Genomic DNA, 25,612 nt, shown 5'->3' on the forward strand with positions numbered 1-25,612 from the left:
TCATGAACTGGGCTCAGGTTGATAGTCTGCGACAACGGTGTGAACTTCAAGAATTTGAGCTGCAGAAGTCGGAAAAGAAAGCTCAAGAAGCTATTGCATTGGCTGCAGAGGAATCTGCAAAATCGAAAGCTGCAAAAGAAGTAATAAAATCCCTAACTTCTCAGGTAACATTCTGATTCATCTCCACTTCATTGTCTTGTAGATCTTATGGTGCTATCTTGGGAACTGGTTTTGGTAACATGGTCTGAAGCTGAGATTTAGGATGGAGTTATATGACATGGTATCTGTGTTAGTGGCTTAGTGCATGTTTAACTTGGAGCTGACAAGCGGCGTTCGATTCTGTCGAGCTACGAAAAAGATTTCATTTCTTTCTCTAGGTTTCCTATGGTCCACAAGCTCCAAAGTCCCCAAAATCTCTCAAAAGTTGCAAATAATATGTTTTTCAATTAAGGATGGGACCTAAATACACTTTAAAACAAAAATTCCTTTTTTAAAAAAGGAAGAAAAAAAACGATTTTTTGACCAGGCAATGCCGGTTTTGGAGTTCGATTATTGAATCGTACGATTTGATCTGAATTGTATGATTCAACTGAAATTGTGATTCAAGTGTACGATCTGAATTATACGATCGTATATCGTACGATAACGACTACACTGATTGGATCTGATATCTGGTTTTTGTTAGGAGGCCAGATAAAAAAAATCTGAACCATTGTGAACTCACACACCTGAATTCTCAATTGTTGGCGTTTGTTTTCTGCTTTGATATCAGGTTGTTGTTGGATCACTGGATGTTATGCACCTGAACTACCCTATGCACCTAAAGCAGTTGGTAACTGCTATCTGCAGACCTGTTTCAGCACACATATTTTTCTGACTGAAATGCTGATTCTCATAATCTGAATTTGGATGCTATTGCCTACTTCCAGATTGGATCATCTGAACCTGTCTGCATTGCCTGCTTGTCGGTTCTCATGTCTGACATGTGTTGCCGTTGGCTGTCCTCTCCACCCATGCCAGGCATCATTTCTAGTGCTTGCTCCTCATGCTACCCGTCACTACTCATCACTGCTTAGACTTTGTCGCCGCTGAAGTTTTTCTTCTTCTTCTTTTTTTTTTTTTTTGTTGAATAAATGTTGTACAGCCTTTCAAACTCAAGCTACTTCTACAAGCACTTTGAGTTTGAGGGGAGGGTGTTAGAGTAGATTAGTGTTTCTCTGGAGTGTCTCCTAGATTAGATTACATTAAATCCTAGTTCGTCTCTTAAGATCTGATAAGATACACTCTCTTGTATATATATTGGTCAATGGTCATTACCAATGAAAAAACACATAAGTTTCCAACCATGTATCCCTAAATCCAAGAGTCAATAAGCAATCTCATTACTACTTGAGACCTGCAGATCTAGGAAGCTTCACTATTTTGATCTAAACGTGTTGGTATTCTATTCATAGTTTTTTATTGCACATATAATCTAGGTCAATTGGGGCTTGTTCCCTTCAACCATGTGTTTAAGAGCCCATGTGTCACAGAACTATTCAGACTCTCAAAGTATACATCTGGATTTAAGATTGCAGTTGCTATCTATCACGGCCCAATAGTTTTCTATATGGTATTGGCGTTTCCTCCTAAAAATTGTTGACCTTGGCATCTTGCTACATTCTCTTTTTCATCGTCGTCATTGTTGGTAGTGAAAAAATCGCAGACAATTGTTTGGGCTCCACAAAATGTCTAGAACAAACCAAACTGCCTCATCAACAACAATCTTTTTGCCTTCTATTGTATTTTATTGTAATTGGGTCTTATGATTTGAGGGGAGTCTAAGGATTGTATCCGCCCTTAATCCAAGGCTTGAGTCTACTCTTAATTAGTTGGTGATGGGGACATCTCACGCACACGCACGCCCCCCCTACGCACATACGCAAGGAGGAGGGCCCCACCGTCGATCTAGATCGAAGACGAGTTCCAGGGAGGGTCTCCTAGTTAGAGGACTGTGTTTTGGTTCCTTGGAGTGGACCCGAACGTCATGTGGATCCCACCATTGGATCTCATGATTGTGGCCCACTACTCTGGATGATCTAATATTATGAGTTTTGCTTATTATTGTTATTAGGAATATCATGGACGGTTTAGATTGCTTTGATTAGTTGTTATTTTTATTACTTCGTCTCTAAGTAATAGGGTGCGCACATGGCGCGGCTTTTGGGATATAGGTTTTTCTTATAAATAGGCAACCCCTTGTAGGTTTTATTCATTGAATATCATGAATAAAATTCTGCGTTTTCCTGCTTCTCTAATTCTTTGAGTTGTGGAAATCCAATTGGATTCGAAAACCTCCCTTCTTCGAAGGGCTAACTATTGTGGTGCGAAGCCACACCCATCTTAAATCGCCTCCATCTCCTACCATCCATAATTATCATATCTTATAGCCATCCACTATTCAAATCCACCTTTGTTTTGCAGCCAATCCCTCTCTATAGCAGATTTCCAGAATCAGGCCTTGTAGGAGGGTTGAAACTTCGGCGGAGCACTGTGCTCAAACCAGTTATCCGTTTGATCTAAAAATTGGTGTGTGGGTGGCCCATCCCTGACCGACCAACCCCTTGCTGATCCTTTTTGGGTTAGTGGGCCCCACACACGTGCGGGCCACAATCTACACACGTGTGTCAGGTCCGCTTGCTGCCCACATGCGTGGACTGATCCCAAGTTTTCTCTTTCCTCTCTTTCACTCCTCTCTCACCATATTTCCTTAGCCCTAACCCTAGATTATCCTAAATCCCAATTTCTATTTCCCTTTTTCAACCCTAGGGTTTACCGAATTGAAACATGCGAATCCCATTGATTAGGGAAATAATCCTTTGCATGTGTGGATGAATCTACTCTCCTTTGATCATTGTTTGGTCTATAATTTTAATTGATCCATCCTTAGCATGTGTAGGCTTGGACCCTTGTAGATTTCTCTTGATTAAATGCTTGACTTTATGCGGGATGTGGAAGTTTTGTGAATGTTTCTAAATTAGTATGATCTAAAGTCAGAAATCTTGCATCTCATGTTTAATTTCCATGTCCTGCATCAGTTGGCCATGTTGTTAGGATTTGAGGTGAGTCTAAGACTTGAATCCACTCTTAATCCACTCATATTAGTCTCCGTCTTAAATCTGCTCTTAATTGTCATACCATTATGCTACATGTGTGGTTGCGGAGTCACCACTATTTTTAAAATGGTTGTAACTATCACTAGATCCAGCCCATTAATTAATCTAACAATTTGAAGGAGGTTTAATAACCTAGATATGTATTAGAGAACCCATCCACACACCATTCTTGTGTCAACTTGGCACACTTGTGACATATCCAACCTGTTCATCCATTGGGTTCCAACCATACAGATGCTCTCATTAAAAAATCAAGAGAATCACTCGTAAGAGAGCCATCCACACGCCACCGTTGATGTCCACATGGCACACTTGTGAGAGATCCAATATTTTCATTAAGTGGGGTCCTGCTGTTGATTCCCTTATCTGTCCAACCATACAGATGCCCTTATAAAAAATAAAATAAAATAAAGAGAATCACTCATAAGAGAGCGATCCACATGCCACCATGATGTCCAGTCCACATTCCACACTTGTGAGAGATCCAATATGTTCATCAGGTGGGTTTCGACCGTAGATACCGTTATCCAAAGATTAGGAGAGTCCACTCATTAAAGCTGCCACATTGTTTGAAACAAAAGGATGGCTTATAAAAACTTGGCTTAGTCTCTTTAGCCATCCACTTGCTCATGTACTGTAGATTATCTGATTATAGACAGGCCCAGTTTTTGGTCAAGGGCGTCTGCATGGTGGGGACCTGATGAAGGACAATCAACCACTTGCTCTAAAAGCTAAAACTGTTAAGAGCATGGCGAATTAATCTCTTTATCTCATAGCCTAGGTCCCACATCTCATGGGTTAGGACCTCGACTGAACGCCCCCTTGTGGGCCCCAAACCACATGAGTACCGCTTCACATGAGCCACCCACCCCGAGTGTGTCCCCGCATCCAACAAGCTACCCCACTTGAGCCCGCTGTGAAATGCCCCTGCATTAATCACCCTCGGTGAGGAGTCTCGAGCATGAGACCTCTCGCTTTGATACCAATTTGATGCAGGACAATTAACCACTTGCTTTAAAAGCTCGAACTGTTAGAGCATGGCGAATTAATCCCTTTATCTTATAGCCCTGGCCCCACATCTCATGGGTAAGGACCTTGGCCGAACCCCTCTCGTGGGCTCCAAACCACATGGGTACCGCTGCACATGAGCCACACACCCCAAGTGTGTCCCCGCATTCCACAGGCTACCCCACTCAAGCCCGGTGTGAAATGCCCTTGCATTAATCACCCCCGGTGAGGGGTCTCGAACACGAAACCTCCCTTGTGGGCCCTGCCCACCCCAAGTGTGCCCTTGCATTCCACAGGCAACCCCACTTGAGCTCGGTGTGAAATGCCCCTGCATTAGGACCATTTGATGGATAGATTGGATCTTGCACACATCTGGTACTTTGTTAGATTGAGTTGTGTGTAGATTCTTCCTTTCTCCATTTGTGTTGGCTTAGCAAAGCTCCAATTGAATTAACATACTTCGGGTGTCATTTAATACTTGGCATATTGTTATGCTTGATACACAACACTCAAAATTTACAGATGGCATATATTTAGTCAATTTAAACTGTCCAACTTGTTGGCCCTTATTTAGACCATGAACCGGCCAAATCATTGGACCTAAACCTGACCCAAACCAAACTCGAAGCGAGGGTTCTCTTGCCTGATGGGTACCAGACATGTATGAACCCGATCAACTCTGGATTTGGAACCTCAAATATCATACCCAGTTCTGAACCCAACCCCCAAAGGTGAATCTAGCTACACTAGGGCCCTAACCAAACTTGGGCTGTCAGCCTAATGGGTACCAGACATGTATGAACTTGATCAACTCTGGATTTGGAACCTCAAATATCATACCCAGTTCTGAATCCAACCCCCAAAGGTGAATCCGGCTACACTAGGGCCCTAACCAAACTTGAGCAGTTGACAGCCGTACCCAAAAAATAACCTAACAATGAAGTTGCACTTCCATGAAGCAATGGTTTTCTTTGTTGATGTATGTACTTTGCCTATCATTTATTTACAAATAAACAACTAAATTTATGCAAGAAAAAAATTAAAAAAATTAAGAAGGATCTTTTGCTGCTTATGCTCGAATGTGTTGCCGCTTCACTTGTATAAACAAAATGTTTGACTTAGACATCAAATCAAATGCTCCATTGAAATAAAGGACATCTGCCATGGAATCGACGTGTGGTTTGCCACACATGAGATGGCATTGCTAGAATTACTCAAACAAGGAGCAGGTATTCAGGAAAAAGTCTTGAAGTTTCGCTAAGTCACTATTCTTCTGCAGAATTAGAACCTCTTAAACAGACTATGCTAGAAAACATGGGCTTGTGAATGCTTTTATCATCCCTAAGGATGTCTACTATGCGTGAAGGGGCCTCAAGTAACCAAAAGGTGCTATCAAAACTCTGTTTCTTAGTCCCCACCTAAGGTTCTTCTATATAGTGAACCTTCAGACTTCCTCGCACCAGGTATGCCCACGTAACATTTGATATTGGTACACAGCAAACTCTTCGTACATGGCTTGTTTAGTCATGGGCCCCTACGTAGATCATTAACCGTCCAAATCATGGGAGATGAACCAAACCCACCCAAGTCAAACCTGAAGCTAGGGTCCTATGCCCCAATGGGTACCCGGCATCTACAAACCCGATTGCATTCGGTTTCGGCACCTCAAATATTGTGCTAAGGCCCGAACCCGACACCCTTATGTGGGTGAAGCTACACTAAAAGCCTACCCGAACCCAACTAGATGACCCAACCCAAAACTTAATCTTGCCTTAGTTGCCTTTCTATGGAAAAAAAATGGTTTTCTTTGTTGACCTTTGTCCTCTTGTTTATTTATTTATTTATTTATTTAATCAACAACTATATCTTTTGCAAGGGGCAAAAGCCATAGGATCCTTCCAACTAGGTGCTGCTCCCACTTCAAATCCCTGCCTTAGACTCACTCTCGCTCCCGCTTCCTACCCATTTATACCTATTTACATTTTGAATGAGACGCTTCCCCGCTCTTGCACCCAAATTTGTTGCTGCTTCCGTTCACACTTCACGCAACAATAAGCCAAAGCATTAAGGGGAAAAAAAAAGGACACTCATAATAAACAGAGACTCTCTAGTTACACCCTCCTTGGCAAGAGTATCAACTAGCATGCTTCTTGGCCTATTTGTTCTAGAATCCTTCTAATCAAGTGCTGCTCCCATTTTGAATCACACTTCGGACACCCGCTCCTGCTCCCTCATCCTATGTGTTTAAACATGCTAACATTTTGTGTCAGATGCTTCCCCACTCTTGTGCTAAAAAAATTTGCTACTCTGCTTCGCAGTTCATGCAACTTTGGAATCCCTCACATGGCTAAACGAGAGTTTAACCTAAACATCAAATCAAATGCTCCATTGAAATAAAACACATCCGCCACGAAATAGACCAATAGTTTGCCACACACAAGATGACATTGCTAGAACTACAACAATGGGCAGGAATTCAGAAAAAAAATAAATCATAAACTTTGCCTTAATTCTGTAAACTTGTGCTAAACTAGAAGCTCTTAAATTCACTATGCTAGAAAACATGGACTTGAGCTTTTATCATCCCCAAGGATGCTTCCTATGCTGCAAGGGCCCCGGTTACCCAAAAAGGAGTGATCTAAACTCTGTTTCCGAGTCTAGAGTTTTTTTTTTCTTCATATGGTTGGAACTTTCGAGCTTCCTTGCACCAAACATCTTCTAGTCCCCCATAAGATTTGACGATGTTATGCTTCAAATTCTTTGTACGAGGGCCTATATAATTATGGTACAGCCCCTTATGTAGATAGGTCATAAACCTTCATTGTGGACATGAACTTGGCCTTGGCTGAACTCGAAGCCAAGGTCCCATGACCCACTAGGTACTTGACATGCGCAAATCTGATTTGCTTCAAGTTTGAGCACTTAACATCATCCATTCTTTATTGTCGTATATGCAAGATTCACACCATTCGTTAGTTGTGTTGGATCGTGTATGTGATTGTGATCCTAAAATCAGGTTGGTCCAGTTGTCCAGTGGGTCGTCCATATGTCATAAGATGAATGTGGATTATTGGTCATTTTCTTTTGACTAGCCATGTTTTTTTGTACACATGTTGCATGGGTGACCAAACAGCCTGAATTCTATGTCATGGCAAATAGGAATTCCCTTAGGACTTTATCCAGGCGAACCAAAACTGATTTTAGACACCTAAATAAAGATAAAAAATAGACCGGAAGATTAGTCATGCCTTAATCAATGTCAACCTTCCCCCAAAGGACAAATGACTTGCTTTCCAACTCAAAAATTTCCTTCCAAATACTCCCACAACCTTCTCCCACAAAAACTTTTCCGGCCTCCCTATACACAATGGAAGATTTGTCAACTTTCCCCCGAAGGACAAACGTCTTCTTTTTCTACTTGGTAATTTCCTTTCAAATACTCCTTCTCCCATAAATACTTTTCCGGCCTCCCTATACATGACGGAAGACCTAAATAGGTTGAAGGAAAATAACCCGTCCGACAACCAAAGATATTTGCATATTCTAACAATTCATCCATAGATAAATGAACCCCCAATGCATCACTCTTGCTTATATTCAACTTAGACTAGAGACTACCTCAAAATATGCAACGATCTTTCTCAAATCTTCTTTCACTTCAAATATCCTAATCCAAGGAAAGTATTTATGGTCTACGACTCATTTGAGTTTATGATTTCTTCTATCACTATGTTCTTAGAGTGGTTGTCATTTAACAAGTTCTAAAAATAGTTTAGCCACCTTTCATTGTTCTCATTGTCTTTTAGTAGTACCTCTAGTTATCTCTCTTAATGCATCTACGTGATCGAGGTCCCTACCTTCTTCTCTCATTTTTGCAAGTTCGAAGACATCTTTCTCACCTTCTTTTGTTCCCAATCTATTGTAATGATCATCATGAGCCATATGTTTAACTTCAGTGTTACTATTGTCTTAGCATTTTTTTTTTTTTTTTTGGCATTTCTATATTGTTTAAGATTTTCATCACCTTTAGCCTCTTGTCAAGCTTTGAAACATGAATGCTTCTCATGAATAGCTTTTTGTACATAATCATTCCCCCATCAAATTTCCTTATATAATTACCTTTTCCCTCTAGATACTCCTAAAACATCTTTTGCCACTTTCTTAATGCACTCAACCATCTCATTCCATATAACATTTATTTCTTCCTCGATATTCCGCTTTCCTTCCTTCATCAACTTATTTTTAAATAACATTGTTTTCTCTCCTTTTAAATTCCACTAGCTAGTTTTTGGACACCTATTAATTTATCTCCGTTTCTTCCATCTCTTAAATAAAACACTTATAACCATAACCTATTTTGCGCAGTTAAACTCTCTCCCAATATAACCCCATAATCTTTATATATATATTTTTTATCATTATGTTTTTCTTAGTGGTAAGAAATCTATTTGACTTGTATATGATCAAGTTATTAATGTTCATCCTTATTCGATAAAGTATATGTTTGTTAGAAATAGATTGTATGCCATACCGAAATCAAGGATAACATCCCCCATCTCATTTCCTCTTCCAAAATTATATCGTCCATGTACCCAGTCATATCCTCTACTTTCTTTTCCTACATGACCATTTAAGTCTCCTCATACAAATATCCTCTCTCCATTTGAAACTCCTTGCATTATTCCATCCATATTCTCCCAGAATTCTCTTAATTCTATCCTCTAACTCTACTTGCAATGCATATGAACTAATAACATTGATTATCTCCTCTCCTAACACAATTTTTATTAATAAAATCCTATCACTTACTTTCCTAACATCTACAACTATATCCTTTAAATCTTTATCTACCACTATCCATACTCCATATCTATTATTGTCCTCTCCTATATACCAAAGTTTATATCCATCAATTTCCCTAATTTTGGCCCCATTCTAGTTGGTCTGTTGGACTCGAGCTATGTTAGTTCTCATTCCTTTCATTGTATCTACTATCTCCATACTCTTATCAGTCAATGTTCCTATATTCCATGTGGCAAGACGAATCCTATTCTCTTGGACTAGCTTCTTTATCTGCGCTTTTCCAAAATGGCACAGGAACCCTCGTCTACTTCTTGAGCAATTGGGCGTTGTTGCGGCGCGTTGCTTTTGAGGGATGCCCTAGCTAGCACTTTCCCATTTGTCACTACACTTTGGTTAGGGAATGCCCTAGTATGAGTTTGGAATGTCATATTGTTTGAATTCATGATGAAAGTTATTGGCATAAGTTTGACACCGGCTGCCAACCTGACACAACCCTCCTTTATCCGGTTGGGGACTGGCAACGAGGGCAAAAAACTCACATGTGCAATATAATAGACTATTACATAGGTTGATTACAATCAAGCGCTATTTTACATAGGTCGATTACAATCGAGCACTATCTAATGTCTATTACATAAATTGATTATAGTTAATTCACTATGAATTAGTAAGAATAAATACTTCCTGTTTCCATCCACACCCATCAATTAAACAACTGTGAATATTGTCATATCAATTCAACAAATCAATAACTAACAATATTCAATCCGTTTGAATAATGTGTTATAATAAAAAGGATAACCCATAAACTCAGAAACTGCTTGATGTGCAAGCATGAAGCATTATGAACCTCTGTTGTTGTTGTTGTTTGTTTTTTTCTCTGTTTCGTTCTCTCTCTCTCTCTCTCCCCCCTTTTTTTTTTTTTTTGGTTTTTGTTTTTGTTAGTTTTTTGTTTTGTTTTTTCTTTGAAGCATAATAAAAATCATGTTATTATTGCCATCGTCCATAGTACAATTGTTATCAGATGAGCAACCAAGTTCCACCTTAGGTTTTTTCAGTAGTAACAAGAAACTGTGAAGTTTCAATGATATTTCTAAATCAGTGGTGGCTACAACTCTTAGGGCGACTCATCTATTAGTCGAATGGGCCTCTTCTTCTGATAAAGTTAAAGATGGTAATTTAGCCTTTTTAGGAGAATCGCTGCTCAGCTACCTCAGCAGTCCAGCGTTCTCCTTCTCTGTTTTCTCTTTTCTCTTTCAATAAAATTTCACTGTTGCCCTTCAAATAATAATAATATATATATATTTTTTTTATAAAAAAAACAAGAAACTATGAAGTTCAAGCATTTTTGCATATGCACCAGAACTTCCAGGAAGAGAAATAGATCTACTTCCACTTGAAATAGAATCAAAACAGAAAATAGGGAAAAAAGAAAGAAAAGAAATACAAAGGACACTAAAATCTATGGTGTTTTATTCTCTGGACAATGTTTTGAAATAAAAAAATACTAACCCTTCAAACTCCCCATTAAATCTCTAATAATTGAGGTGGAATTCTTTTTGTGTAGAAAGGAATATAAAACATTCTGATGGAGAAAAAGGGTACTCAAAATTGATAATCTTTGTGTCCGGATACCATTACAACCTATGGATTGATGTTCTGTTTGAATCTGGGAAAAAAGTTCCAATCATAAAAAATCGAATCCTAAATGGTACAATTTATGACAAAACGATTCATGTACTAATTTGAATAATTTAGAATACAATTCAATTTTATGAATGATTCAAATCATGAATCATATGATTTGGACCGTTACTTTCAATTAGTGGGACACTAGTAAATGGGTATTGTAGTGGCCTGGAAGGATGATTATTCATCATGAATCATACCTTTACTGTGTCATCCTTATGTAAACTTGCTGTTGTACCTACCCAACTGGCAGTTCCTATCCCAAGTGATAAATATTTCCTGACTAAAAGAAAAGTGCCTCAGTCTGATTTTGTTCTAGATTATGTTTTGTTGATCTAGCAGTTCTTTCAATCTTTATCCATTTAAATGTTTACGTTTGTCTGATTGTTGAAACTAAGTGCACTGGTTTTCTATTGATTATACTTGCTTTTGATTTATGTTTTTAGCTCAAAGATCTGGCCGAGAGGCTGCCTGCTGGGATGTATGATACTGACAACATAATACCAGCAAACCTATCAAACGGTGTGGATCCAAATGCTATTCATGACTCCGATGCTTATGGAGAACAACATCAGTCGAGAACTGATGCAAGCAATGGTGCTTACTTGCCTTCTCCAACAGCAATTGACTGTAATGGGATTTTTAGCGAAACTCATTCGAGGAGAGTCAGTCTTGGAGCCAATGAATTGAGCAGTTACTTCCCAAAGGCCTCTCTGAACTCCAATGGTAGGGAAGAACATGCAGATATTGGACTGCGGAACGGTAATGGAGGGATGCTCACAACTAGCAGTAGGTCAGAAGATGCTGATGGCAAAGGACTCGAGCCTTTTCAAAATGGCGACAATGGTTCAAAGTCAAGAAATCTTGCACCTGCAGCTAATCAAGTTGAAGCAGAATGGATTGAACAATACGAACCTGGTGTATATATAACTCTTGTGGCACTACGGGATGGAACTAGAGATCTCAAGCGAGTGCGATTCAGGTATTTGAGAAACTCATGGACTTATTATTATTATTTTTTTTTGTACATTTGAGGTTTTCTTAATCTTGTTCGCCCATTTATGCACGCTTAACTTTGGTTTGCTTTGTGTCCTCTTATCTCAATTCTCTACTTTAAGCCTAAATGGTTAACATAAGGGGACTTAAGCCTGCTCTTTACTATCTTTCTCATCTTCTTTTCCAGAACTATCTGACGGGGGCACCAATTTTAACAGTTTGCATTTTGACATGTTTCAGTTTGTGTCTAACATTGATTGATGTTGTTGGGAAACCCCCCCAAGTTCTAGTTTCTCTGTAAATAAAAAAATAAATCTCCTCAAGTATAATGTGTTCTATGATATGGTGTTAATCTATATCTATTACGCTAGATATGTTTGTCTATAGCTTTTGTTTTCCTCAAGTAATACTTACATAATAACCTAATCATCATCATCGCCACCATCATAGCCTTGTCCTAGTTGTCTGTTGTTGGCTTTATGGATTTTGTTTCACCAATCATTCCAAATTCCCTATCCTTGGGAGGTGAACAAGCCTTCATATTTCATCTCATCCTCCTTTCATGCTCTTATACCCTAGTCAAGGTTCTCTCCCTGTTGGGGCTATATCTTGTTTGGCTAGAATAGTAAGAATTCCATTTTCAAATCTTGCCTGGATCTCATGAACGTGCTCGCACACATGGGCACACATACATAGACAAACACATGCACATATATAGATAGAGACACGTACACATCACACACAGGGATTTTCTAGTGGCCCCACCTTCAAGGGGCATTCGGGACATCTACAAAGCTTATGTATGTATGCATGCATGCATGTACATACGCATGTGTGTACATCTTTTAGTCTCTATGTCTGTGTACGTTTGTCTATTTTTTTGTCTGTGTCTCTTTGCATGTATTAATCATGCATGCATGTATACATTCCCAATTCATAGGGACATTAGCAACATTCCCAAAGCTTCATGTGACATCATAAATTATTAGTAGCACCACCAATAGGTAATAAGATAGAGAAAGTAAAGTAAGGTGAATTTTCCTTGTGCAATAGAGACCAGGAATTGCGATGGTTGAAGGAGTGGGTGGGTGCAAGTTGAAGGTTCTAAAAGGACATGGGATGGCCCAAAAGTACGTTGGTGGATGTAGTAAGAAGGCTTAGATGATCATACATACATACTTATAGGTATTTTGCTAACATCCCCACCTATGGCAATGTCAGAAACATCCTGAAACCTTTTGAATTAATATGGGACACCAAATCATCAATTGGGATGGTTCATTCAATCTTACCTTTGGGAACAAGCCATGGCGCAAGAATTATGGTGATCGAATGATCCTAACCCTATGAATGAGGCCAATTTGTTGGTTGTTACAACTGTCTGTTTTTTATGAGCCATAGATTGCTTGTTTAGAATCATCAAACCAAAGTGCCAGTTTTGAATCGTAAGCAATATGAAGTGGGATCTGTTGGATAGATGGTTCAAGATGATGCTTGGACATATTTTCTTTATTCACTCATTCTTGACTGTCCATTTTCCATGCTATGATTGGATGCTTAGGATTATCTGATTGGAATGATGTTTGCACTGTGGGTTGCTCCTAGTTTGTATGCATGAATGGTTCAAATAGACGATTGGTCATCAAGTGTCATTTAAAAGGTTTGGGGATGTTGCTAGCGTCCCCATGAAGGTGGGGAGATTAGCAAAACCCATATACATACATGCGTGCATGGATGGACTTGTTGGCCAAAAAAGATGCAATTATATCTAAAATGAGTAGATATAATTTAATTGTTATACAATACACAAAATAATAAATAATAAATAAAACTCCAAAAAAAAAAAAAAAACACTAAAAAGAAAAAAATATATACCATGGTATCAGATCCACATGGAGTTAAGAGGCAGCCCGATGTTGTTGTCCCTATCTAGATTTGAGTTAAGAGGCAGCCCGATATTGTCATCCCTATCTAGACTATGGTGGTTATTATACTAATGATCTATATAACTGCTGTAATGTGCCAAACTCATGAGTTTATGATACCAAGCTATGTACTTTGGACATATTAACAGTACTCATCCTCAACAAAATGCACCACTGTGCCCATTGGTGGATACTGAGCAATCCAGGTAATTGTCACAGTTGCTCCTAGTGACTCTGGATGTGAATGTGGTTGGATACCTCCATGCCAGATTTTGTATATCAGATACATCTATCATAGTCATACCTTTATCTGTATTCATAGACTAACTCATGTCCATAACCATAGTCGGATGACTACAAGTGGGCATCATAAATCCTAAAGTTGCTCATACTGTAGGTCTACAAGCTATACCCATAAGGTGGCATGGAAGTGAAGGTCCCATGTCCATCACTAGCGTCAATGGTTGTGGATCTCCTTGTTTCATGCCAGCTATTTTTGTAACCAAAATTTATTTAGGATGTGCTAATCTACTTAAGGTATAACAAAATTGATTTAATAAAACCTCTCCCATCTCCTTCACATAATTTCTGATCCAATTTTCCTCTTAAAGTGTGATTCTCTATTAACCCATAAAACAAGCACGAAGCTCTATCGATGACAGGTGAAGTAGGATCGTGATGATCAATAGATTAGATGAAGGCCCATGACAAGTGAGACAACATTTTCTTGCGCAAACTGATAAGCAGGATGACATTTTCGTAGAAGAGAAGTGAGATGATATTTAGTCTTTGGTCATGGAGACATTCTTATTTCTCTTTGAATGAATCTAAATAGAGGAGGGATAGATTTCTGTGTCTGGACTCCATCAAAGAGGAAGTCTGTTTGCCACCTTGAATCGGTAGAGAACTCTTGTTCTGCAGTTTTGATCTTCTTCGATTCTTTGTGCTCCTTTTCTCTGTATGTTTTCTGTTGGTATTTCTGCTTCTTTGCGTGTATCTCCATACCTCTTTCTTGTATCCTCGTGGGAAGCGGGTGATGGCTTTTATAGACACTAGGAGACGGTTACCGATAACCACATATTGAGATGGCAGATCCCGTTATATCCATTTGTAACAGGAAGATTGGAATGTGGTGGATTCAAAGAGTCGTGTATGGCACGTTTTTAGTAACTACATCAAGATAAAATCATGCATAAGTTCTAAAAGACATGTTTCGAAACACGGGTCCCTTTCATAGCTGAAAAGGAATTTGCATGTTGCTGAACTCGATGGTGGTTTTGTTTATTGAGCGAAGTTAAAGGAGGCACATGGAAAATGGTTCAGTTTCCTCCTTCCTACTCGTATAAAAGGGGTTCACTGAATAGTATGTGGAAACCATGTACAATGGTTGGTTCGGATGCCATGTGGATGATGTAGTCGTAGTTGAAAATGCTCTAATAATTGATGAGCGACAAAATCAGGAAGTCTAAGTGGTCACTGCATCATAAGTTGTGGGGGATAGATGGCGCATACAGCCAAGGTGTTCCGTATCCGTTACGATACGACCTTAAAGGCTGACATGTATAAGTAACGGCCATGACTAATGTTGTCAAATCACCTATGCGATTGTATGCGGTTCATCCTGTGTGATCGCTTATGCGATCGCACAATTGCATAAGCGATCAAACCATTTATTTTTTATTTTTTATTTTAAAATCATAAGAAAAAGAAAACAAATTGAAAAAATGAGAAAAGTCTGATTTTTTTTTTTCTTCCCATAAAGACTTCACTACTCCTATCAATTTTCAAACTAATTTGTAAGTATTAGTAACTATATTACCTACACTATCTAAGCTATTAACTAAAAATTAACAACTTATTAATAAAAAGTAAAAACTTAATACTTTTATTGATAAACAAAATCTATAGAGTACAAACTACTAATCTACTAACTATAATGGTATATACATTGTTCCCTCTCCCATTGTGGCACATCACCACCATCACCATCGTCATCATCATCGTTAGAGTATCTCTTTCTTCAACGTACACTTCATTTTCTTCTATTTCTTCATCATTTGTCCGCACAAGTTGTTCATCTACGTCTAATGGTCAAGCATCTTCTTCTTGTACTTCTTCAATCTCAACATCATCGTCGTCTTCTCCTTGAGTGCTATGCGCAAGCTTGCTACTGTTCGCCGCTCCAGCTCATCTTCTCTACTGTTGAAATTGAGAACCTTCGCTAGGTGCCAATCTATAAGCGGTGTCTTCGACTTGGGCCCATGTAAGGGTCTCGCTAACAAAGACTGGATCCTCTATCTCCACAAGTCACTCACTATCTGCCTTCAAATCATCTAGGCTGATAGGATTATAGAATCTTGGCTTTTCTTGCCTAGCCTGAAGTCTTTCTCGTAGCTTCTGGTTATACTGGACGAAGACCAAGTTGTTGAGTTTCTTTTGTTCAAAGTGATTTTTTTTTTTTTCGTGTGAATCTACATGTCATTAACATTTAGAATATGTAATATTAGCAATTTAACATTGAAATTTGAAACTACTTCAGAACTTTAGTTGTAATTTGTAAAACTTACCGCCTCGAATGTACTCCAATTGCGCTCGCAATTGTTCGAAGAACACGCAAGGCCAAGAATTCTCATGACCAACTTTTGTAGTGCTGGATTCCTCCTAGTCGGGTTAACTCCATACATAGACCACCAGTCAGCCATGCAAATAAGTTTAAGTTAGACACTTTCTCACTTAGACTTCTTACATTGTAAGTTGTAGAACTTCATAGAATTGCATACTTGGCAATTTCATACTTCTATGCTTGATAACAGTCTCTCTTGACCAAATCCCTGCACTCTTTAAGTAGAAGTCTAGCCCATGAGAAATTTTATCATGTTTTTCTTTGTTTGGAACCATTCTTTCTAAAGTGTCTAGAAATCTGACCATATGAAATGCAACTGTCGTTGTCCGATCGGCGGATGCAAAGAATATGTCCGAATTAAGGATGTAGGCAGCCGAATACAAAGGGGATGACATTTGGCTGCCCCATTTAACATCTATAATATTTAGGATGGGCTGGTAATCGCGTTATTTATAGCTAAAGTTTTCCATTACTTTGTTTCTAGCCTTCTCCATCGCATCATAGATATAGCCCATGGGTGGCTTTTCATCACCATTCACCAATCGCAACACACTAAGGGTTCAAATGATTTTATGGTCTTTACCACTTGAGCCAAAAATTGAGCAGAAAGAAATAAAGAATGGTTTGTTGGATTAACTTTCCTTCGCCTTCTTTGACTATGGTCCATTATTCCAATTGGCTGACACTACAAAGGACCTAAGTTCAGCTTTCTTTGAATATAATCTTTGTAGTGTTAAGAAAGTTGTTGCAAATCAGGTGATGACTGGACGAAGCAAGTTGCACCCAAGGTGGTTTCTCATGTGATTGAGAAGAAGGGCATGCTTGTACATAAAAACCGTGATTCTCCTAGCCCTAAGCAATTACTTTAAGATATAATAACCTACCTATATCTTCTAACATAAAATCGACACAATGTGTTGTGCATGGTGTCCAAAATAAATGTCGCCTCTTCTCCATAAGTTGGCGACCGACAGCTGCATAGTTAGTTGCGTTGTCTGTGATAACTTGGACAACATATTCCTCTCCTACCTTTTCAACTACACCATTTAACAATTGAAATAAATAATTGGCCGCGTGGGAATGGGCCGATGCATCCACGGACTTTAAAAACATTATCATAGTTGGACAATTTACAAAAAAGTTTATCAATGTTCGACCTGATCTATAGGTCCATCCATTGGCCATTAACGAACAACCATATATTTTCCAACTTTCTTTATATTCAAAGATAAAGTTTCTAGTAAATTCCACATTTTTTAGGCAACTCTCCCTCACTTCATGATAGGGAAGGGGTTTCAAGCTAGGTCCAAATTGACCTATAGCTTTAACTATAACTTTAAAACTCTTCATTTTCACGATGTTAAAAGCTACACCAGCTTGGTACAACCACTTCGCAATGTACTGAATCGTGATTTTTATATCTTTCTTGTACCTGTTTTCTAAAGTGGTTTGGGCCACTCAACCACATCTTCCGAATATGGTCTACATCACCTATCCATAGGCTCATGCCCACGAGCTCTTTTGGTGGCCGGTCTAGATCGCCCGGTGGATGTAGGTGATGTAGATTCATCCAAATCTACTACATTGATGTCCTCATAAACTTCTCTCTCTATAAATTCTTCTTGCATAGCCGTTGTGTCATGCCTTTTTTGAGTATGTTTATCCATGTACTCCAAGATTTCCCCATGGATCTCTGGAGTAACATTGTGACATGCTCTTGCATTTGCTCTTGGTGTATGCAAAAGGTGTTGTTTATCCTGGCCAATACCACTGGAACTTACAAATCCACATAGATCACACACTTGGGACTTTTCATAGACACTTCGATAATGCTCGTACTTCCAACCCGGGTCATTTGACGTTGACCTCAAAGTATAAGATCGGGAAGAAGATATGTTGACACTATGTAGTAGCCTAGTAGGGTAGAGTATTTGACTGTAGTGTGTGTATGAGACTATGAGCGTCTATTAGAATTTGGAGTCTATTGGTCTAAGCAGTAAGTACTAAACTAAATAAGTAGTACGTACTACGAAATAAGTATTATTTAGTAAAATAAGCAAGTGCTAACTACTAAGTTGTAAGTAAATACTACTAAGTACTAAATAAAGTAAATAGTTTAAAACACACACACACACACACACACACACACACACAGAGAGAGAGAGAGAGAGAGAGAGAGAGAGAGAGAGAGAGAGAGAGAGAGAGAGAGTTTGTGTCTGTGTGTCTGGACTCCTTGAAAGTTAAAAGTTTTTGTTGAAACTTGGTCTTGAAAGAGAGTCTGTGTCTGGAGTCCTTGAAAGTTGAAAGTTTTTGTTGAAAGTTGGTCTTGAAAGAGAGTCTTGATTCTTCAAAGTTGAAAACCTCCAGTCTCCTGAACTTAGAAGTCTTGAAGTTGAAAGTTGAAGGACTTAGAATTTGAAAGTCTTGAGTTTAGATTTTAGAATCTTGAATCCTAGAAACTAGAAATAAAATAAGCTAGAAACTTTAAACTTGAAATAAACTAGAAGTCTAGAATCTAGAAATTAAAAAGTACAAACTAGAAACTTCAAGTCTACACATTACAATAAAAGTATGAAACGAAATAAAAGACTTCGTTGGGACTTGAGTGTGTGATTGCCACTTGAGAGTTGAGACTTGATTTTTGACTCTTGAGTCTCTTGAGTTGTTAAGAGTCTCTTGAGTCGAGTCTTACTCTTGACTCTTGAATCTTGATAAATGATAATTTTAAAAAGAAGTCAAGAATAGATCATCACACAAACACAAGTTAGAAAATAGAAAGTTAGAAACTTAGAATAGAAATTAGAAAAAAAAAAAAGGCTAGAAACTTAGAATAAGAGATTGGAATGGAGATTAAAAATTAAATTAGAATAATAAGAGAATAGAATTATAGAATTATAGAAGAGACAAGAGAGAGAGATAGAGAAGTGTAGAGGGTGACTGAATCCTTGATTCTTCTTCTTGCTTCTTGAGTAGATTCTTCATTCTTGCTTCTTGATAGAGTGAATAGTATGAAAGAGATTAAGACTAAGAGAGAGAATGAGAGATTTGTAATTGTATGAGAGAGCAAGAGAGTGTTTCAGGATGTATATGTTGCAAATGGAGGAGGGGGAAGTGCCTTTTTATAGGCAAAACTTTCGAGAAAAAATAACTCCAACGGTTAGATATCTGACCGTTGGAGGGTATGCGATCGTTTTATGTGATATGCGATCGCATATCATCCATATGGCATATGCGACCATCGCATATGCCATATGGATGGCATTATGCAATTTTGCGATCACTTTTGACAACATTGGGCGTGACTGTTACGCGATATGGGGGTGAATCAGGGTAGTTGGTTTTTTTGGACCGTATCAGCCATTATAGGGGCCGTAATAGCCGTTACAGGGCATAACGGCCATAATGGTTGAAAAACAATCACTTTTTTTTTTTTTTCCCTATATTAATTCATTTTTTCCCTCAATTTTCCACTTTTCTCATTTCAAAATTTTTCTTACATCTTACAGGCTACAATAGATTTCGACCACTCATACTATAGTTTTCAAGATTAAAACAGTAGATTGAAGCGATTTGGGTGAATCGAAGTTCCAAGGGCCATTTTTTCAAAATTAAAAAAAAAAGAAAAAAGAAAAAAGAAAAAGTGGCACACGTGCATTTTTTTTCCCCTTTAATTTCTATTTCTAAAGCTTCATTGTGATGTGTAATATTAGAGACGCATAACCATGTTCATAAATTCACCAGACAACACAATACAACACTCTTACCAAAGAGTGGACTGTTACGCTACTATAAACATGTTAAAAAAAGAATACAGATTTAGAATATTTACATTATTCTAGATTTTTTAGATATTTTTCGAGCGCGCACACACACACACACACACACACACATATAAGGGGTCGTAACGGTCGTTAAACCCCTGTATTAGCCATTACGACCGATACCCATAACGGTAACACTGGTGACCATCACGGCCATCGTTACCGATACGAAATACCTTGCATGCAGTATGAGCCAAATGGTGTATGCAAGACAGCATTGCTCCGCTGAAATAGTAGTTAACAACACGTAGCAGCTGTGGGATGTATGAGTGCGATAAAGAAATGAGAAGGTGGGGATGAAGTTCTCATGAGATGTCCTTCACAAGATGTGTGAGTATCAATCGAGAGGCTACTGCACATGGCAGCTGCAGAAGATACGAGAACCAAATGGGAGTGTGAAGATGCAAGTGAAGACATGCAGTAATGACAGAACTTTTAGCAATGGAAAGCCGCCTCTATGGCCTTCTGTAAACATGTGGCCACCACAGATAAGCTTTACTAATGCCATCTTCAACATTCATACGGCATGAGTAATGCTGACTCAGCTCTCCTGCCAATCTAGGTACCGTTGCACAAGCACCATGGTCCAGATCCTAGGGGTTGTGGTTAATCTATGTCTCCTAAGTGAATGGGATTAGAGGTCTCTAGCTTTGACTAACACCACAATCATAACTGGCACCACCATCCCATCATTTTTGTCACCTTTGGCATCTCCACTGTCATCTGTGCTAGATAGGGCCAAAGTTATACTATCGGTCAGACTTAGCTTATGCAGCCATGATACATAACCCCTAAATATTGCGCCCATAGGGCATATATATGTAGGAGACTGATCTTATAATGTTAACACTGATATCATCACCATCAGAAAATTTTGATCCCCTTCTGGATTCTGTAACTTATGGTAATGTCGACCTGTATGGGGCCCACCGTGATGTGTGCATGACATCCATTCCGTCAATCAGGTGTGCTGCCTCAGGTTCATCCTGGAGCCCAAAATTCAAGCCAGTCAGATACTCAAGTGGGCCTCACCTGAGTGAACAACGCAAAATCATGCCTAAAAACTCTTTTAACTTTGTGTGGCCCACCTTAGTTGTTCCCTCAGGTCCCACCTGAGGGAACAACTAAAAATCATGCCTAAAAACTCTTCGCTTCACTTTGTGCAGCCCACCTGAATTTTGGGAATGCCACATTTTTGTTGTTGTTCCTTCATCCTAGCGGGGGCACGTCTGATGAATTTCTTGGATGGCACATACGCAACATGGCCTCAAGAAAGTACTTAAGGTTCTGTTTGCTGGGCATCTCCTCCCAACTGTTCCCTTTGGTATGGTCAACTTGAGTTTCAGATCGGGCTGAGTTTTGGCCGATCCCATGGCCTAAAATTGGAATGTGCACCTTTTGGTTTAAATGGATATCGCTTGAGGGCCCACCGTGATGTGAGCATGACATCTGTTTTGTCCATGAGGTGTGCCCTTCGGTATTACTCCATGGGGCCAAAAGTTGGCCCAATCAGAAACTCTGGTGGTAAATACCACAGATTTTTATGGCTTGGGTCTGGGTCCAAAATTGTGAGGCAATGCTAAAATGGTTGGCTCCAGGTCCCTCCTTGATCCAACCCAATTCAATTCATTTGCATTCATAATCCTGATATTTGGAAATCCATGTGCAGCCGGAGAAGGTTTGGGGAGCATCAAGCGGAAACTTGGTGGTCGGAGAACCGCGAGAGGGTGTATGAGAAATACAATGTCAGGGGATCGGACAGGGCATCTTCGGCAGCATCTGTCCAGTCCGGACGCAGATCGGAGGAAGTCTCTCCTTCATCCCAGGCTTAGCATCATCATCACTCTGTGCAGTAGGAAATGCTTCAGAAATTTTGGGTCAAGGTTCACAACTGAGGACGGACCGCCATACTCCTTGCTATAGGTGAAGCCATGCTTTACATTTTCTTTTCTTTCATATTTTTCTTATTTATCTTTTTTTGTTTTTTTTTTCAAATTTCCTTTTGGGGTCCACCCTTACCTGTTGTATTGTAGTGTATATAAGAAGCATCCATTGCGATATTGTAACGGGCGGAAAAGGTTTCTCTCACATGAAGGTCTCGTCTGCCATATACTGCATCCCACATGCTCTCTTCATTTGTTTACGTGCATGGACGGATGTATTTACATGTGTACCTATTATTATTGAGTCTCACCTTTCCGTGATCAAGATTGTTCATCATGTGGGCCCCACCATGAATGGGAGTGGGTAGGAAACGTTCTCATCTAAACATCTCCAGCTGTCTGATCCGACTTGTGGAGTTTTGCATGCACTGTTATGTAACCACCCTTTGCAAGCTGACATTGAGATGGTTAGGATTGTGATTTTGGCCTGTGTCACCCATTCCTGGTGGGCCCTATCAGGAATGTCTGAATCACTGAAAAATGGGACATGTATACAGAATCCTGCTGGTTTGGACTGCAAGATTTGCTCACACAGTGCTTGGCTTCATTGTTTTTAAACTCGGCAACTCAACTCAAAACACAGCAAGTGTCAACTCGTCTCAGCAAGATTTCAATCCGAGTCATTATCGTGTAACTCAGTTGTAGGCTTGACTCGATGTGATTCATCAACTCTCTGACTTGGTCTGACTGGACTCAATACAACTTGCAAAGCATAAGACCTCAAGCGAAAATAGCAACACTTTCTATATTTTACACATCTGTCACTGTTTAAAAAATCTTTATAAATAATATTAATTTTATTATTTAAACATTGAATTGAATCAAGTAAAGACTTGCTTGGTCAACCCAACCTTGCTACACATGTATTAAAATAGTTTTTGGGTTTTTTAAACTATGCAAGGATTCCCGGACCTCCATCTCACTTCCTTTTGTTTCTCAAGCAGTGTCAAACCAAAGTATCCAAGGATCATTAGCTCTCCTCTAAAAATAGCTGATCTAGTGTTCTACTAGAATCTCTACTTGGCACGCCCCCACATGGATTGCTCATCGTTAAAAAAAATCTCTCATCAGATTATCCCAGCTGTTAAATGGATTCTAATGACCGTGGATTAATGCCAATGTAGTTTGATGATTTAATACCATGGTTAGGATCATCAGTTCATAGTTAATTTTTGGGTTGGGCACTTGTTGAAATTACACCATTGGGTATTACGTTGTCAACGGTCCAATAAACGTACACCTATCAAATAGTCAGATAATCAAACAAGCCTTTTTAAATATTTTATATCTTTATTTTTATTGTTTGCAGAATGGTAAACACCTACTGAGATACTGAGTGCAGAATGAAGATTCAATCGAGTCATCGACTCGAATAACCATCTGAATATCCAAACTGTTGATATGAAAAATCCATTCTACGGATGTCCCCAAACGCCAAAATCGATGGGATTTGGATATTTGCACCATGGAAGTGTTTGAACGTTGAAGGTTCATCTGTTTTTCTTTTCTTAACTGTCCATTTGCTGGCCACCAACTAAAGAAATAACATTTCTCCAATTTGAGTCGATAGTTGGGGCATGGAGCATCGAGGGGCCCATCTTGTTAACGGTTTTGAATCACTGAAAGAATCGTGGGCCCCACTTTTATAAAGGAAACGAGATACTCTAGATGGATGCATTGTAAAAAAGAATAGATACTACCTCCCCTAGGTTTGTACAAAATCTTTTTTCTTTATGAATGAATAACAAGCTTTTTCAAATGCCTTTTAAGTGGTTTCCCTATCAGCAAACCCCTTCTTCCCTTCTCTTATAGGCTCCTAATTCTCCATTTCTCTCCTCGTTTTATTTTATTACTATTTCCCCCTTTTCCTTTAGCTTTTGAGTTGGGAGCGCAACAACAAGGCTAAAATTCACATGGTTGGTTAAAAAAAAAAAACACACGTACGTGGGATCCAGACCGGTCATCTGCTGAAGGAAAAATAAAGATTGGTCATAACCCAAAACTAGTTAGGACCAGGGATGGCCACCACAAAGATTACACAGCACCTAGCCCATGATTTTTATGATTAAAAACAGATGGTACTATGATCACCTGGTGGTTGTGAATTTTGTGGTGTGGACCATCATCGGTAAGATCCGACAGATGAGCAGCCCAGATGTTGAATTTTGCAATAGAATTCCTGATAGCAATAATTTACAATTTTCTACTTAGATTACTAATACAAACTTGCACTTGTATTGGCATGGCGTTTGTCGCCAACATGTATACACAAAATCCTAGCAATTAAAGGCTGTAGTTGATTATCAAACCTTCAGGTTCTAGTGGTACAATAACCGGCTGCACCGTAGGTGGTGGATCTGATGGAGCAGTACAACCGACCATCTTCTGGCATACGTTGAGTAAGCATTGTCTACAAGTGGGGCACGATGAATGAGAGGCGAGCCATTTGTCGATACACCTGACGTGGAACCCATGGTTGCAGGGTAGCAAGACCCGGACACGCTCTCCATTTGAGAACTCAGAGAGACATATAGCGCACTTGGTGTCTCGCATGGGCAACTTGAAGCTCGCCGAGTAGGAAAAAGTGGGGAACGCTTTGAGGGCTGTCTTCTTCACTCCTGTGTTAGCTAACCGGGCTGATGAAGCATGGGGTCTAGAATCAAAGGCTACACGGTTGGAGCATCTTAATGCGCACCTAACGACGGAGTTGAGACCCAGTGCACAAATCAAAGCACATAAGAGGACAGCTAGTATCATTATCACGTTTGCATCGAAGCTAGCCTCACCTGGACCTGCTGCAGTTGTGGAAGGTGGGGAAGCTGCCATGTCATGTAGATGTAACAGTCTCCTTGAGTAGAGAGGATGGAGAGAGGAAATTTGAGTGGAAGGCAACATGGTGGAGTGGGAGATGGATGGTTGTGTATGGAGAGGATGGTATATATATAATGGAGGAAGATATTTAAAAAAAAAAAAGAAAAAGAAAAAGATTTAGTGTAGTTTTTTTGTGATTAGTTAATAAATTTGGAATATTCAACGGTTCATTGTCTTCTTCCCATAATAATATTTTAATTAGAGATATGGTGCGCTTGGACCATTCTACGCACTCAATTCCATCATACAGGGACAGGGGGATTGTGGTTATTCATGCATCTAGCCGCCGAGTCTGGTTTTAAGACTCAGTGACTCGAACTCACTCATTCCATGGAAAAGGCAGCGGAGTTGGGGTGATTTGGCTGAGTGGTGTTGGATCGAGTCCAACTGAGTTCAAGTTGACTCGGAAGAGTGATGATGTAGAGCGGGTCGCGGACAGTTTCATGGCCAAGATGGATTAGAAAAGGCACGATCGGAGGTGGAAGTGATATGGACCGTCAGGGCCTCAAAACGGGCATATCTCGCAAATCAGAATGAGTTATCCGACGTGCCATATGATTTTGGGGTGGGACAAGCTACTTTAGCCACCCAACCCGGCTATGCGGGGTTGCGCATGCCGAATTTGCAAAATACCATCATATCCACGGTTGAATTCTTGTTTTAATATCATTTTTACTATTTATATTAAATTTTAATTTAAGTATAACTCTTCATTCGTCGGGCTTTAAGAGTTGCGCCCAACATGAAAAGTGCTTAGAATAATTAAGGGAACATGGTT

At 39.4% G+C, this 25,612-nt stretch overlaps 2 protein-coding genes across 3 annotated transcripts in view; one reads left to right on the top strand and one right to left on the bottom strand.

Annotated features, from left to right (window-relative positions):
- Window positions 1–22,108, top strand: part of LOC131235188 (PH, RCC1 and FYVE domains-containing protein 1-like) — a 53,438-nt gene extending 31,330 nt beyond the window's left edge. The window contains exons 7-10 of one of the 2 annotated variants that reach the window (XR_009165974.1): window positions 18–164; window positions 11,102–11,637; window positions 21,690–21,943; window positions 22,054–22,108. Coding sequence is in view for 1 of the 2 variants with exons in the window: in XM_058232329.1 (XP_058088312.1) it covers window positions 18–164; window positions 11,102–11,637; window positions 21,690–21,852 (846 nt within the window). In the remaining variant the exon portion in view is untranslated. Of the gene's footprint in view, window positions 1–17; window positions 165–11,101; window positions 11,638–21,689 lie in introns of both variants that reach the window. The other variant, XM_058232329.1, reaches the window with a different exon arrangement.
- A 2,138-nt stretch (window positions 22,109–24,246) lies between these two features.
- Window positions 24,247–24,935, bottom strand: LOC131234672 (RING-H2 finger protein ATL78-like). The gene has a single exon (XM_058231591.1). The coding sequence runs from the start codon at window positions 24,856–24,858 to the stop codon at window positions 24,247–24,249; it is 612 nt and encodes a 203-aa protein (XP_058087574.1). The 5' UTR covers window positions 24,859–24,935.
- Between the last annotated feature and the right edge of the window lie 677 nt (window positions 24,936–25,612).

Source organism: Magnolia sinica, chromosome 19 (genome assembly GCF_029962835.1).
Source record: "Magnolia sinica isolate HGM2019 chromosome 19, MsV1, whole genome shotgun sequence".
NCBI classification, from domain to species: Eukaryota; Viridiplantae; Streptophyta; class Magnoliopsida; order Magnoliales; family Magnoliaceae; genus Magnolia; species Magnolia sinica.